Raw genomic sequence first — 14,077 nt, 5'->3', positions numbered from 1 at the left:
TGTGTTGTGCCATAGGTTCTGGTTAGCAGTAGAAGACCTGAAGAAGAGGCCTATCCGTGAAGTTCCTGCTCGTGTCCAAGAAATCTGGCAAGAATTTCTTGCTCCAGGTGCACCCAGTGCCATCAATCTAGATTCAAAAAGTTATGACAAAACCACGCAGAATGTAAAAGACCCTGGAAGATACACATTTGAAGATGCTCAGGTCAGTTTGCAATTCTTTTTATGGAAATCTGAAACAGAATATTGGCTACTGAGATGCATATGCATAAAATAAGATATATTTGAGAATTAAACAGTAATGTTCTGTGTTCCAAACCGATATTTTGGAAATTAAAATGTGTAACATTTATTTGCATCTGGATGCTTCAAGCTCAAAAAAGGGATAGGTTAGATATAAGGAAGAAAGTCTTTTACAGTTAAGATGGTGAGGCACTGGAACAGGTTGCCCAGTGATGTGGTTAATGCTCCATCCCTGGACGCTTTCAAGGTGAGGCTGGATCAGGCCCTGGGCCACCTGATCTAGCTGTGCATGTCCCTGTTCATTGCAGGGGAGTTAGACTAGATGGCCTTTAAAGGTCCCTTTGAACTCTAAGGATTCTATGAGTCTATGATTCTATGATTAATTCTGTTGATGAAACTTCTGTATCCGGAGTCTTCAACTGGGTTTGGTATGCATCAATTTCTAGTTCTCAAGATCTGCCTGTGAAGGACTTCCCTTGATACATACTCAGTGTCTTTTCTCTCAGTGCTCATCCAAAACTGCTGCTGTCATTTATAATAGTGAGGCTTCTCATCATGAAGAAAATCTGACTCATGAGAAAAAGACTTGATAGTGGCTTATGCAGAAATATCATATTCCATGGATGTTGTATTAAATTATCATCTACAGAACATCCTAAGGATGTATTCTTTGATAAACAGTATAATAGGAGTAAAGAACAGTCTGTAAATGTCTTATCTGGCTTTTGGGGATTTGACTTAGTACATTTTTGAATACCATAATCAAAAGATACTTTCAATCAGAGCTAGGTTATGAAGATGCTTACTTTTTGGGATGGGAGCATAAGTTAAAACAAAGCAGTAAAATACAAGTTTCTGTTTTCCTCAGGGGAAAAAAATAAAACTGAAAAACAAAAATCCCCCCCACCCGCCAAAAAAACAAAAAACCCAAGCACCTAAATGGTAAATGAAATTTCATTTGACTCATAGCTTAATATTTTATACTTGAAGACTTCTGAGAAATACAACAGAAATAACTTGTTTCACAATAAAAGCTGTAGAACTACTCCTGCCCTCCCTTTTTCATAAGCAGCCTAGTGATGAAAATTTAATTATTAATACAAAGTGAAATGGTGTCAAAAGGAGAGATTGAGATCATATCCCTACAGAATTTTCTACAGCTTGATTATTAGGACATCAACTTGGAAGCCAGGAGATACTGTTCTAAGACCCTCAAAGCAGAAAGGAAATTGAATCTGACAATCTTTCTACTTTTTGGGAAAGTGCCTCTGCTCTAAGTAGGAAGACAAATAATTATACCAATATAAAAAGAAAGAAAATTTGTGTGCTCTCATTGCTGTTATAATAGCAACCTATGATGAAACAATAATATTGTCATTAAACACTGTATCATTCATAGTGATTTTAATAAGCCAAACAAGTGGGTGTTGCTTACATATACTGAGCCACTGGAGATTTAGGAATTTAGCATACAGCAAAAACAAGTTGCACAAATAAAAGCTCTAGCAAGTTCAGAGGTTGAAAGGAAAATACTTTTTTGCAATTGAGTCACAAAACGAAAATTTAATTCCTTGCCAGCATCCAATTTTTGTTTCATAAAAATAAGTGTAAAGTTTCAACGTAATTTTACTTCCAGATTTACTTTTTTTTTTTTTTTTCCTTTTTTCTCCCCTTCAGTTTCTGAAAGAGGTAAAGTATGCTGTCCATATGCAATAAAGGATTTTTTCCTGCATTCAGTCTTCTATGTATTTGATGCAGTTCAGCATACAGCTCGAGCCAGGAAGGATCCATTTTGCAGAGTAAAAGGGGCAAGCCCAACTCCAGCTTGATGCTTTAGCACCTCTCATATTTGTGCCCCACCTGCAGTGGCAGAGTTCAGTCAGTAGTGGGGCTCTGCCTCTTGGGAAACGGACCACTAACAACTCATTTTTGGCAGACATCAAGTCATTTAATTGTGCTTTAAAATGCTTTGAAAAGCATTTCTGGACTTGAAAGATGGTACTGTGGAATTCCATATCAAATGAGAGTGACACAAAAGTAAAAATAGACCAATTGTGCTAAATAATATCCATCCTCAATTTCCGACTTATTGTACATTAACAATATTAATGCAACCTAATTTAGTCTTTTTTTAATAGATTTTTGCACAGATATAGCATTTTAATGCCCATCATCAGTGATATGTACGTCAGTACCAGGGTCCCTTCTGCTCTCAGTTGCCTGAATCAGCTGCTCTTGTATAAACTGAATGGAATTAAAACTCCCCAAATGAACAAGCCTGAGTTCTGTCTGTATGCCAGAACTTCTTGGCTTAGAGTGGGAAGCACAATGAAAAGCACTTAGAATCATTCTCTAGAGTTTCTAACAAATCAAAGATAAAAAAAAAATAAGCTTTAATTTTACATCACTATAATTTTAATTTGGTGGGTTTTTTTCTATTCATTAATTGCATGCAGTACCAACCTCAAAAACAGTATTTACTGTAGAGTTTATTGTTTCCTGTTTGCTCTGCTAAAGTTTCCTGTGGTAGAAGGTAGGGCTGAAGTGAAAAAGAAAATGGAAACAGCTAACACAGTGCAGAACATTTCTTAAAATACTTTTGTGAGAATATTTCCTGTTCAGATCGCTTTTTCTAAAAATTCCTCTTCTAACATTATAACTGGAATGAGATTATAAAATGTTTTACGTTGTAGATTTTTAGTGAGATTTTTTTTCCATTTGTTTCCTTGTTTATTTTGATTAATTTATTTTAAAGTGATGAGAATGTTGAGAAGAAAAGCTCTATAAACTGCCTGTGTCACTTCTTTCTCCATTAGTGCTATCAAATTTTTATATGTCTCTGAAGAATAAATATCTTGAAAATTCGATTAGCCTGGAACTGTTTTTCAGTTTGCATGTGCATTTTCCTTTTTATATTATCAGCTGGGTAGCAGAATAAACATCTCTCAAATAATGCTTCCAAGAGGAGCCAAGGGACACCCTCTCTAGGTTAAGCACTTATCTGTAGTGCTAAATTAGAAACCTACCACCTTTTCAAGCATATCAAGTCAGAAAAGCATCTCCAGAAACGAGCTGAGAAAATCTGATGGGAAAGGATTTGAGTTAAGCAATTTGGTCGCTTAACTGAACTGACTGATGTAAGGAAGGTTTCAAACTGGGCTTTAAGATAGAACTAAGTTACAAATTCTCAGAAAAAATAATTCTGTAAGAAAATAGGGACAGTAAGTTTAAGGAAGATGTGCTATATCCTTTATATGTAACAAATGAGTGGAATTTCTGGTTTAATGAAGGAAAGCAACTCATCTTCAGCTGAGGAACTGCAACCTCAGCTAACCTTACCTCATAACACTGCCTATTCTAAGGAGTGGTAGCTGGCTAAAGATATACAACTGCCTCCTGTTTTACCTATATCTTCTTTTGTGGGAGTAACAACACTTTCTTTTCCTTTCAGGAGCACATTTACAAACTGATGAAAAGTGATTCTTACCCTCGTTTTATACGATCCAGTGCCTACCAGGAGCTGCTACAGGCCAAGAAAAAGGTATTGGTCCATCTTGCCTTTGTCTTGCCACTGTGCAAAGCGGTGGTTATGTTTGCAACAATACTCAGTCTTCTCTCCCCTGTGCCAGTGCAACTGGATATCTGGTAGGTGACCAACTTGGCGTATTTGGAGGGTCACATATACACAGGAATTCAATATACATATATGTGTATATATCTGCATGTGGGCATGTTGCAATAAGTTATTCTAGCAAAACGTATTTTTATTTTTACATCCCATATTGTACTGTTTTCTCTGTTATGAAGCACCTTAAATTGCAAAGTGCTTTACAAATTCATTAAAAAATAAAATAAAATCCCAGAAGAATAGTCTTTCATGTTTGCAAGTTTGCTTATGTAATAACTGTTGTTCTCTTTATTCCACCTGTAAAATCGACAGAATGTGTTTAGAAACAGTCTCACTCATATGACTAACTTCTGATTCCAACTATAAAAATAGGGGCTTCCTAATCCTATTTCTTTCCCTATTATTACATGAATAGTTTCAAACAGATCAGAAATATGAGTTGAAAGACTGATCATGTCACACTTGTACAATCAGAGGCTCATGTATTGGCATGTAATGTTTGCTTAGAGAAGCCCAATTGACTCCTGAAAAGGCACAGCCCAGAGTATGTGGAGCAGTTTGTGCAATGCAGAATTCTATAAAGATAAATAATTTTATTAGAGGTCTCTAAATAGTGATCTCCTAGAATCACCTGGGAGCCGTGTGCTTGCAAAATCAGGACCCTGTCATTGCTGAAATGAGGTAGTTATTGACATTGTAGCATTCTACTGTTTATAATGACAACCTAAAATTATATGAAAGTACTGTGTGATTTTGTTTTTTGTTCAAACATTGATTTCTGAAGATCCAATATAGAGAGAAATGTTGAAAATACCAGAAAGCTACAACTGTCCGTGTGAAGTCCTTAAGTTTGTGATTGTCAGTTCATTAACACAAGATGTGCACTTCATTATTTCTTTTTATTTTCAGTTTTTCTTTTAAATCAAACCGTTTTGATTCCCATGAAAAATGATTTTTGTCAAATACTATATCTGCTTTGCCCATCTGCTGTTTTGCAGAGTCCCATTACAGCTTCATACCTATGTTTGCTTCCTTATTTATACAAACTTTGTTTTGCAGTCCATTGTTTCATCAGTCCTTTTCTACTCCATTTTTTCTTGCTTTTCTTTTTCCCCTCCTTTTTCTTTTAATTTTATTTTAAATTTAAGTTGGAAAACACACTGGATCGTCGAACATCTTTTGAGAAATTCACACGCAATGTGGTAAGTTTGTTGCCTCGGAAGACTAGTAAACCTGATGGGACATCCTTCTCCTTTCCCCCTCACCGAACCTTCCTTTCCCTTTTTGCTTCTCTAACCTGACAGTTAAAAGTCTGTTTATCACAGTTTGTGAATTTTCCTAGGAATGTCAGCTTTATAATCTACTTTCATTACGACCCCTCCTCCCTAGTCCCTTTCCTGCTGACCTCCACACATGGAGGAATGGAACTTTGGAACTTTGGGAGCCATGCTTTTTACACTAGGAAGCATGAAATGATTTGCTTCTTTTTTTTAATTTGTAGTAAAGAATCTGTGAAAACCTGCTTGATGTTGTTCCTTTTTCCAGTGCCTCTCAAAATACTAAGGCTGATATAGTTTAAGTATAATGGATTTCATTGCTGTCTCTTTTTTTTTGGTTTTACTAGAAAAGCGTTTGTCCCATTTTTGTAATTGGGGACAGCGAAAAATGAACAATAATAATTTCCCTTTCCCTATCCTCCTTAATGCACAGCTTCTTTAGGACCAAAGAATTGATGCTGATGATGCAGAAGGGTTTGATTAAGATTTCAATTTGTTTAAGGATACAGCAACCAATTATTTTTCTTTTTAATAATAATTTTGGAAATATATTTAACCAAGGTAAAATTGTGAAGGCTGGTAAATTTGCTGTGGGCATTATCTTGCCACCAGCCAAAAGATCCACTGATTGCTTGAAATGTGGGATTCTTTTTACTTTTCCGGTTTCTTTGGATTTTTTTTAAACTTTGTGAAAGTTCCAACTAAAGCATTCAACGCATTTATTTTTGTAGGGCAGAAACATCCCTATTTTCCCATGCCATAAAAACTGTACACCAACACTGAGGGCGAGCACTAACCTGTTATGAAAAGAGGTAGAAAGATCTTGGATTCTACTCAAGTTTGTCTGCATTGTCTGTTGAATTGTGCAGTTGATGCTGCTGTGTGTGTGTGTGCATCTGTGGCTTTTTCTGTGACCTGATTAGTGGAGCTGTGTGCATTGAAATGACAAATCTGAGAGCTTTCAGCAAAGATCATGGTTTTTGTTTTTAGTTACTAGGGAAGGAGAAGCAGTTCTCAGAAACTGCCTCCCATATAACGAGGCTTAAGAGTGTTTCCTCGAGTATTTAAATTGCATATACGTTCCAGTAATCAGAACAAGAAACAAACACAGTGAAAGTGCAAAGTTCTGTGAGGTTTCAGGAATATCTCACATGTTGAAACAAAACTGTAATCCTTTGACTACTTTCTTATAGGTAAAGGCTTCCTGTAATATGCTTTGAATCCACTGCAATCAGGATCAAATTTGAATTCAATGGGACAAAGTCAGTAAGACTAAAAAGTAAATAAACAGCCACAAAGGAAACTATCTCAATGTTTGAAACAAAAACCCCTATTTTTTGCATGGTGGTGTTGCCATAGCATGTTGCAGTGTGATTTGTGTGTTGTCTGAACAGGTTGATCTATACAACGTTATATGTGACAACATTATACATAACAATTCTACTTTCTTCCATGGAGATGTTTAACAGGAAGTTCCACAGTAATAAACGGGCCTGGGTTAATGAGAGAGAGCGCAGACAGTACATCTGGGACTCCTGAGAGGCAAGATTTTGCTCATCACAGTGCCTGACAAACTACAGTATATAGGCTGGGTGTTTAAGCAGCCAGCTGATCAGGAACTGGTTATGATAAAAAGTATGTAGACAAGTGGCTGTAAGGAGAGAAATAGCAAGTTCCAAGCAGGTGCAAGGAAAACAATACAAAAAAGTGTAAAAGTGAACACAGACTGGGAGGCATTAAAGTTATTCTCTGATAAAGCATCAGCCCTGTACACCAGCACTGGTGCAGCATAGTGCCCTGCTGGCATGCCCAACATTCAGCGGCTAATTTCAGGCAGATGAGATGAGATCAGCAGGATGCTGGAGATGTAAGGCAGGCCCAATAACAAAGCTGTGAGCTAGAACAAGGGGAGTGAGGATTTCTGAATATGAAGCATTAGTACTTCATTAGAAGAGGGTGATTCTTTTCTCATGGTGTAAGCTATAATGTAAATACTGTGCATTTGCTTTTTCTCAAAGTACTGCCCTATGAATTTGGGTGGAATCTGTCAGGTTAGGTCAGCTGCAAAAGTAAAAAATATCACTTCTAAGCATACATTCCTGATGAGACGAGCAGCTCGGAAGCTCGCAAACTTCTCCAGAATATCAGGGTTCTCAGGTACAAACATTTTTCTGTGAGAGATCTGAGTTTTTAATCCCCCACAGACGCAGGACCCCTTGCCACCAGGGATCCTTATTCTTCCATTCTTGTTCTCAGTTATGATGAGTTTATAATGTGTAATTATGTGATTCGGTACACTGGTTCTAACATGCAGGGATGAGGCAAGTGTTTCTCAGAATATCCTACTGATTAACTTGTTCTACTCTGAAGGGACAGACTGTGGTAAAAGACCTGCTCTTCTGATTAATACAGAAAACAGATGTGAAACAGGTCTTCTGCAGCTTAGCCAAATGTCTCTGAATGATTTATGAAGAAGAAAATAGTATTTTCACTTATCTTCTGACAATTTAGAAAATTTAGACTCATTTCCACCATTATTTTTCTCAATTACACCCAAGTGGCTTTGCATTGAACTAAATTAGACCTCAGTATTTTATTTGAAATGTTAAAAAAAGCCAACCAGTTGTATATAGGGACTGAACATGAGAGGATGACCTTGTGATTCATAACCTGATTTGTTAAGCTGAGACTATAAGAGATTTCTGAACCTTTTGTGAGCAGTAATTGGAAGTGGGTTATACTTGCAACAGAAAACATTTGCTAAGCTAGAAAGTTTTAAAACTTTCTACATGCTATCTCTCGGTATTAATCAGAAAATTAAATTGAAGTCACCTAAGATAATCACTCATTATTTTAGTTTGGCGGGAAAAAACAGAAGTGAATCTATCCACACATAAAAACTAGGCTTAGCTTTGCATTTCTTTGAGACAAGAGTTTTCTTTTCAGAAAGCTTTCAGTAATTCAGTGCACTTTATGAACGGCCTATATGCACAACTAAAAGCACTAGTTATTTAGCTTGCTCTGTAAATTATACAGCACAGTTGCTAATGCTTTTGGCAGTCTGCAACAGTGTGAATAGTGTCAGAAACATGTTTATATAAGATACAATATAGGTAAAGTAATAGCAAACTCGTATTTGCTGTGTGTAATATTTTGTCCTAAATAAAAAGTTAGGAAACTTCCTCTACCTCAAGTAATAACATCTACACAGCATAGGAAAAAAACAAAACAAAACAAAACCCACAAGTGAAGGAAGGTGCACTGATAACACTGATGGGAGAAAAGAGGTCCTTTAAGGAAGACTTTAATTTCTCCTTTCCATCAGGAACTGTGACAGTAGCAGACTGGTAGTCTCTGAGCAACACACCTTTGTGAACACCTGCCTCTGTTTAGCTGTGCTCAGTGGTCTGGAAACCCAGAACAAAGCATTTCATTTACAGCACAGTAGGCTCATTTCTTTTCCACTACATGCAAATTTTCCTGTCTTGGCAGGAGACCAGTTAACAGGGCAGTAAGGTGCACTCTTTTCCTCAGAATCCCCCTGGGGAGATGCTCCATCACTGCATGTGGGTGTGACAGCTTCAGATGCCACCGCCAGTGTCAGAGTTTTATCTGTTGCTGCTTAACTGTCGAGGTGAAAAAATGGGCTTTTTGCAAGTTTGTGGTGTTTTATGAAAACAGTCAGTACAAAACTGAGCTAACTCAGTCCACTTATTAAACCAGAGTCATCAAATGATAACAGTCTTCACTCATAGCCTCATAAGCAAGAACCCCATTTAATGACACTGGGTTTAAAACTGCTGTCTTACATTACCCATGCTCTTTCCACTTAGAGCTATCTGCTTCCACTTAGCTTAGAACTTCTTACCAGTTTCCTCTAAGGATTTTCCTCTCCAAACCAGTAAAATTAGACTGTTTAATGCATGAGATAAGAAATATGAAGGCCATGCAACACAGCACATTTTCACAATCCACTGTCCAGTGTAACTTAATATGAAAAATTGCGAATTATGGTCTAGAGGTGGAAATTAAAACTCTTTAAAATAGCTTCCTCTTTTCAGTCGGGTATAGACTTTATAGAAGTTTAAACTGATGTTGCCATATTAAGAACTGTGCCTTTACTGAGAAATGCAGATATTAATTTCCCATTAGCCAATAATTTTTTTTCTCCAAAGCTTTGAAAAATACAAAAAAAAAAAACAAAAAACCACAAACAACTCAAAACCCAAACCCTAAAAACAATAAACTTTCATAGAAATGAACCCTCTTTTTTAGGAAAGAGATGGCTCAATGAAAAAAAATATATATATATATAATAATAATTGAAATTTTGAGTTTGGACTAATAATTAGTCGAAAAATCCAATGTTAGGTTGTTTTTGAGGAATGACTGTCTAGCTTAGTGAGAAAAATCAAAAGTAGAATCCCTAGGAGATGCCAGTGAAGGTTGGCCTCCTTGCCCAGTTCTACAATGATGAGCTGAGCTGCCTTGCTTTGTGCTGGGGCGGAGGGGCTGCTGTGTGGTACTGGCACAGCTGGGTCTGTCTCCATTAGGAAACAGAGTGCTCCCATTCAGATATTAGGCCAGTGACTGCCATTTCCCAGCTGACAAATATTTGCCTGTGTCCTAAGCTACTGGAAGACTGAGAAGTACAAAGTGATAATGAAATGAACTGTTTGTCGAATGCATTGGCTCCTTAGAAAATCTTAGATTCTACCCCATCCTTCCGATGGTTTTTCAAGTTAAAACTATCCCATCTGGAAAGAGCCTGCAGGTTAAGCAGGAATTAGAGCAGCTCATCAGAATATGCAGATTACTGGGGAAGGAGAAGGAGGAATTATCACCCAGTTTGGAACAAGCCAAACCAAGACTATGCAATTGCTCAGACACTCCTTTTTGTCTATGAACTGCTCCAGGAAAGGAACAGCTGCAGTGTAAAATTAGAAGAGGACTGCAAATCCCCACTATAGGCAAGTGGATTTTCCTGCACATGCAACCACTGAAGGTAGTAGTGAGAACTTGTCCCCTAAACTCAGTAAAATTCCACTTCACCACCTTCCTGAAAAAGAAATACACTGGCACAACTGGATGAAAATCAAAGCAAAATCCTGACCCCCTGGGCAATGCTAAATCCATTTGCCTGCCTTAGAGGAGCAAGGGCTGGCTAAATCCTGACCAGAGACTTACTGTTTCTGTTCCTGTGCCTCTCCAAATGCGCTCCTGCCAAGGGCTGTTTATCTCAGCACTGCGAGTGGCACCAGGGATATCACCTGGGAACTTTGCCTGCTGATGCTGGCCAAGCTGCTGGCATTCATCATGTTTGCCACACACGAGCAGATCAGGAATAGTGAGAGCAAGGAGGCCCAGTCCTCATTTTGTCTCATTTTGCTCCCAGTAGGGTGCATGGCATTCTCCCTATTGGATATGTGGTGTTCCCCTTTCCATTTCTATGAACTGGAAATATAAGTCCTAATGACAATAAAGAAACTTGAAAAAGGAGTGACTGAGGTTGCTTAGCAGAAAGGATAAGAATTTGAAAACTAATCTTTTAACCTTCATATTTTTCAACTCTGATCCCTATATAAATTTCACATTGGTCTCTTATAAGTCACATATGAATTGAAGTTGTTGCTGACTTACTTGCCAGATTAAGTTGTTGGTGTCCAGCTACATAAATAGGTCAGTCAGCATACTTGTGTTCATAAATCTGCACATGGTCATAAATCTGCACATACTTTTGTAATTTTCTCCTCAAGCTCTCTAAAAGTACAATTGGAAGGACAACTCTGCATTTAAAAAGTTAATACATTAATGTAGGTGAGAGAACGCTGAGGTCAGTTATTTGGTTTTCATCAATGTAATTGACTCCAGTTGTTCTGCTGCCTGCTTGTACTCTGACTCCCTTGTTGAGATACAGAATCACAGAATAATAGAATCCTTAGAGTTGGAAGGGGTCTTCAAAGGTCATTTGCATATATGCATAAAGCTTCATTTGGCTGGTGTGTTATAATAAAATTGTTAAATTGTTTCAATTCATATGTCCAAATTGTACCTAAAAGACCAAAATCCTTTTCTCATTTAGAATTTGGCCCTATACTCCTACATGTTGATGGCAAGAATACAACAAAAATATTAAAGATCTTCTTTTCATTCTTCAGATGAAAATCTAGTACTTCTGAATTTGTTTTCAAACGTTCTATAATCTTACTAGCACATCAAACAATTTCCTATGTGTGATTAGTTGTATTCCACACCTTTTAGAACTTGCCCATTTGTTGTAGGTGACCAAATTGAAAAATTGGCTTAAGGAACAGTAATTAGCATTGCACCTGAAAGAAATAGATTCAACCCTGGGGAAGGAAAGTGGTGAATAAGACATCCAGAGAAATCCTTAACTTAGGAGAAAAACTACCCAAAGTCTTTCAGCTTACTGTGGTGAGCAGTATCTGGGGAAGAAGTGATGCCAAATAACAACAAAATTTTCATGACATCTTAATGCATCTATAGGGAAAAATTCAATTAATACATAGAATAAGATTATCAAGTCAGATCAACTAATTAATGAATAGTTTTTTTGCCTGCACTTAGATCAAAAATTCCTACTTTATATAATATCACAGTTCATTCCACAGATGCCAGAATGGTTCATCTCAAATTCCATGGAATTACAACTCCTAAAGAATCAGCTGCTGCAAATAAGAAGACAAAATTAATTCATAGATTCACAGACAAAAATCTTCATAAGATGGAAAGATCAGCATATGCTGAATATTTTCTTAGCTTATGTACAAGGCTGACAACCCTGCACTACCTCTAAAATCACATAACAAATTTGGGCTACCGTCTTAAATTGTAGTAGTCCAATGCCACATAGCTGTGGAGACATTTTGCTTATCTAAAAAGTGTTTAGCTTAGTGGTTTAAACAGCTTAATTATTACATTATGGGAGAACATAATCTAATGCAAAAAAATTGAAATTAATGTAGGTAGAAATTCATAGAGTTAAAGCTAGATAAAGGGAGGAAACCATGCCTAGAAGGAGACATGCTGTCTTTTTTTTTAGAAGCAAGTGCTATTATTGTCAGGCAATATGGTGAACTTCAGAGATGAGGAATCTAATCCAACATTACAGATCGTTATTTCCCTTCAATATTATACTGTAGGGGGAAAATTCACCCTCATCTGTATGACATTTATTTCAGAGCACAAAGAGTAAAATGGCTATTCTTTTTGTCAAGATCTATTCTGGTATATTGCATTTAAGCAAATGTTCAAAACCAATTTGCATATCTCTTTGAGCATAAAATTAATTGGTAAGGAAAACAGATATTAAATTGTGTAATTCCACGGCACAACAGATTACTTTACAGCTCATTGATAAAGCAGAATAAGTTTATTTACCATTTACTGCAGGTCACCTCTCTTCACAGTTACAGTAATTCTTAGTGTAGTTTCCTTGAAGTCAGTTTGATTTTAAAATGAACAATAGATGTTAATATTAAATATCCTTTAAATGACAAGTTAGATAGAGCCCTTTACTATTTTATATTTTATGACCTATATTATCAGGATATCCCTGTGGTGTATTGAGAAGTGCTGTAAGCTTGCTGTGCCAGCTCTGCCTCTGCTGAATTGGTGCCACAGCAGGATGGCCTGAGGAGAGCTAACTGATATTTTGTGTGGTTTTGTGGCTTTTGTCTGGCTCAGCTAAAGCTCAGATCTGCCTGAAATATGCCATCACAACATACCTACACTATCCTTTCTGCACTGTACAGCTAACTCTTGTGGGACAGAACTTCCTGAAAAACTGAAACAACATCTCTGCAACAGGAGGACTGATGAGGAAAAAGACAATGTGAAAATCCAAACACCTTCTAAGCAATTTTAGGCAGTCCCATGTAACATACCTGACCAATACTCCTTATAAATAGTAAATGAAGTATCAGCAAGCCTATTGCAAAGTTCATGGAAAAGCTGCTTTCCTGCCTGTATGCAATCTGCCTCTTACTTTTTTACTTCAACTGTAAAGTAGCTTTCTGCAATCTGTGATGGAGCTACTACAGTGTGCACATCATCGCTGTAGCATGAGGCACCCTCGCTTCTGGTGGCCACCTTCAAGTAGTTCTGGGAGTGACCAACAGCAAAGCCGTCACAGCAGTAGTTTCTTAACAGCCAAACCCAATTTCATTCAAAACTGGCCTTTGAATTTGCTGTAAACACTCTGAAACAGAATGGCTGGCTGGCAGTGCAGGCGTGCAAGTGTAAGGGCTTCCTGTGGTTTAGGATTTGACAGACTCCAGTTGGTGCCCTTAGATATTTGACAGTGATGTGGCAACACTGAGTGGTTGCTGATGAACAGGTTTGCAGTGATCATGCCTCTGTTTTCTGTTTTTGTTTTTTGTTTTTATCTTTTCCTCAGGGGAAATCGCTCACATCAAAGAGGTTAACCAGTCTAGTGCAGTCCTACTAAAAGGATCACCTTGTAGCATGGAAGCAGACTCAAATCATTATACATACTTTGTAGCTCACTGATTGCCTGAATCAGAGGACAGTAGAACAAGATGTTGCATGAGCAAGGACCTGACTTGTTTTCTTTTGTGTATACTAAGGCATTACAGACTCCGAGGGACTCTCTAGCCTTTCGATGCCTCCATTTCGAAAACTGTCTGCTCACTTCCTCCTTCATATCAAGCTGGATCTGTGTCTTTTTATTTTCTGCAAGCTCAAGTACAGTGAAAAAAAAGCTTCTGCTAGGCACAGTTTATTAAAAAAATACGTCAATCAAAAACTGGAAGAAATGTAAAAAATGCATATATTAATAAATATACATATGGCATCGCATTTATTGCACAATAAATTAGCACAGAAGGTTTCATTTCACTGATGTATTCACATTGAGAAAGAAAACCTGTGTCTTTGTCTGTTGTCTGTA

The 14,077-nt window shown here is 37.3% G+C and overlaps 1 protein-coding gene across 3 annotated transcripts in view; it reads left to right on the top strand.

The window, feature by feature from the left end:
* Window positions 1–14,077, top strand: part of RGS7 (regulator of G protein signaling 7) — a 254,108-nt gene that overhangs the window by 223,747 nt on the left and 16,284 nt on the right. For 2 of the 3 annotated variants that reach the window (XM_048937766.1, XM_048937765.1), the window contains 2 exons: window positions 16–202; window positions 3,692–3,781. In XM_048937766.1, coding sequence (XP_048793723.1) covers window positions 16–202; window positions 3,692–3,781 — 277 coding nt within the window. Of the gene's footprint in view, window positions 1–15; window positions 203–3,691; window positions 3,782–5,016; window positions 5,071–5,876; window positions 13,873–14,077 lie in introns of those variants that run through there. The other variant, XM_048937767.1, reaches the window with a different exon arrangement.

This window comes from Lagopus muta, chromosome 2, assembly GCF_023343835.1.
Source record: "Lagopus muta isolate bLagMut1 chromosome 2, bLagMut1 primary, whole genome shotgun sequence".
Taxonomy (NCBI): domain Eukaryota; kingdom Metazoa; phylum Chordata; class Aves; order Galliformes; family Phasianidae; genus Lagopus; species Lagopus muta.
Note: the sequence above shows the minus strand (reverse complement) of the source record. Positions and strands in the feature narration are given on the sequence as shown.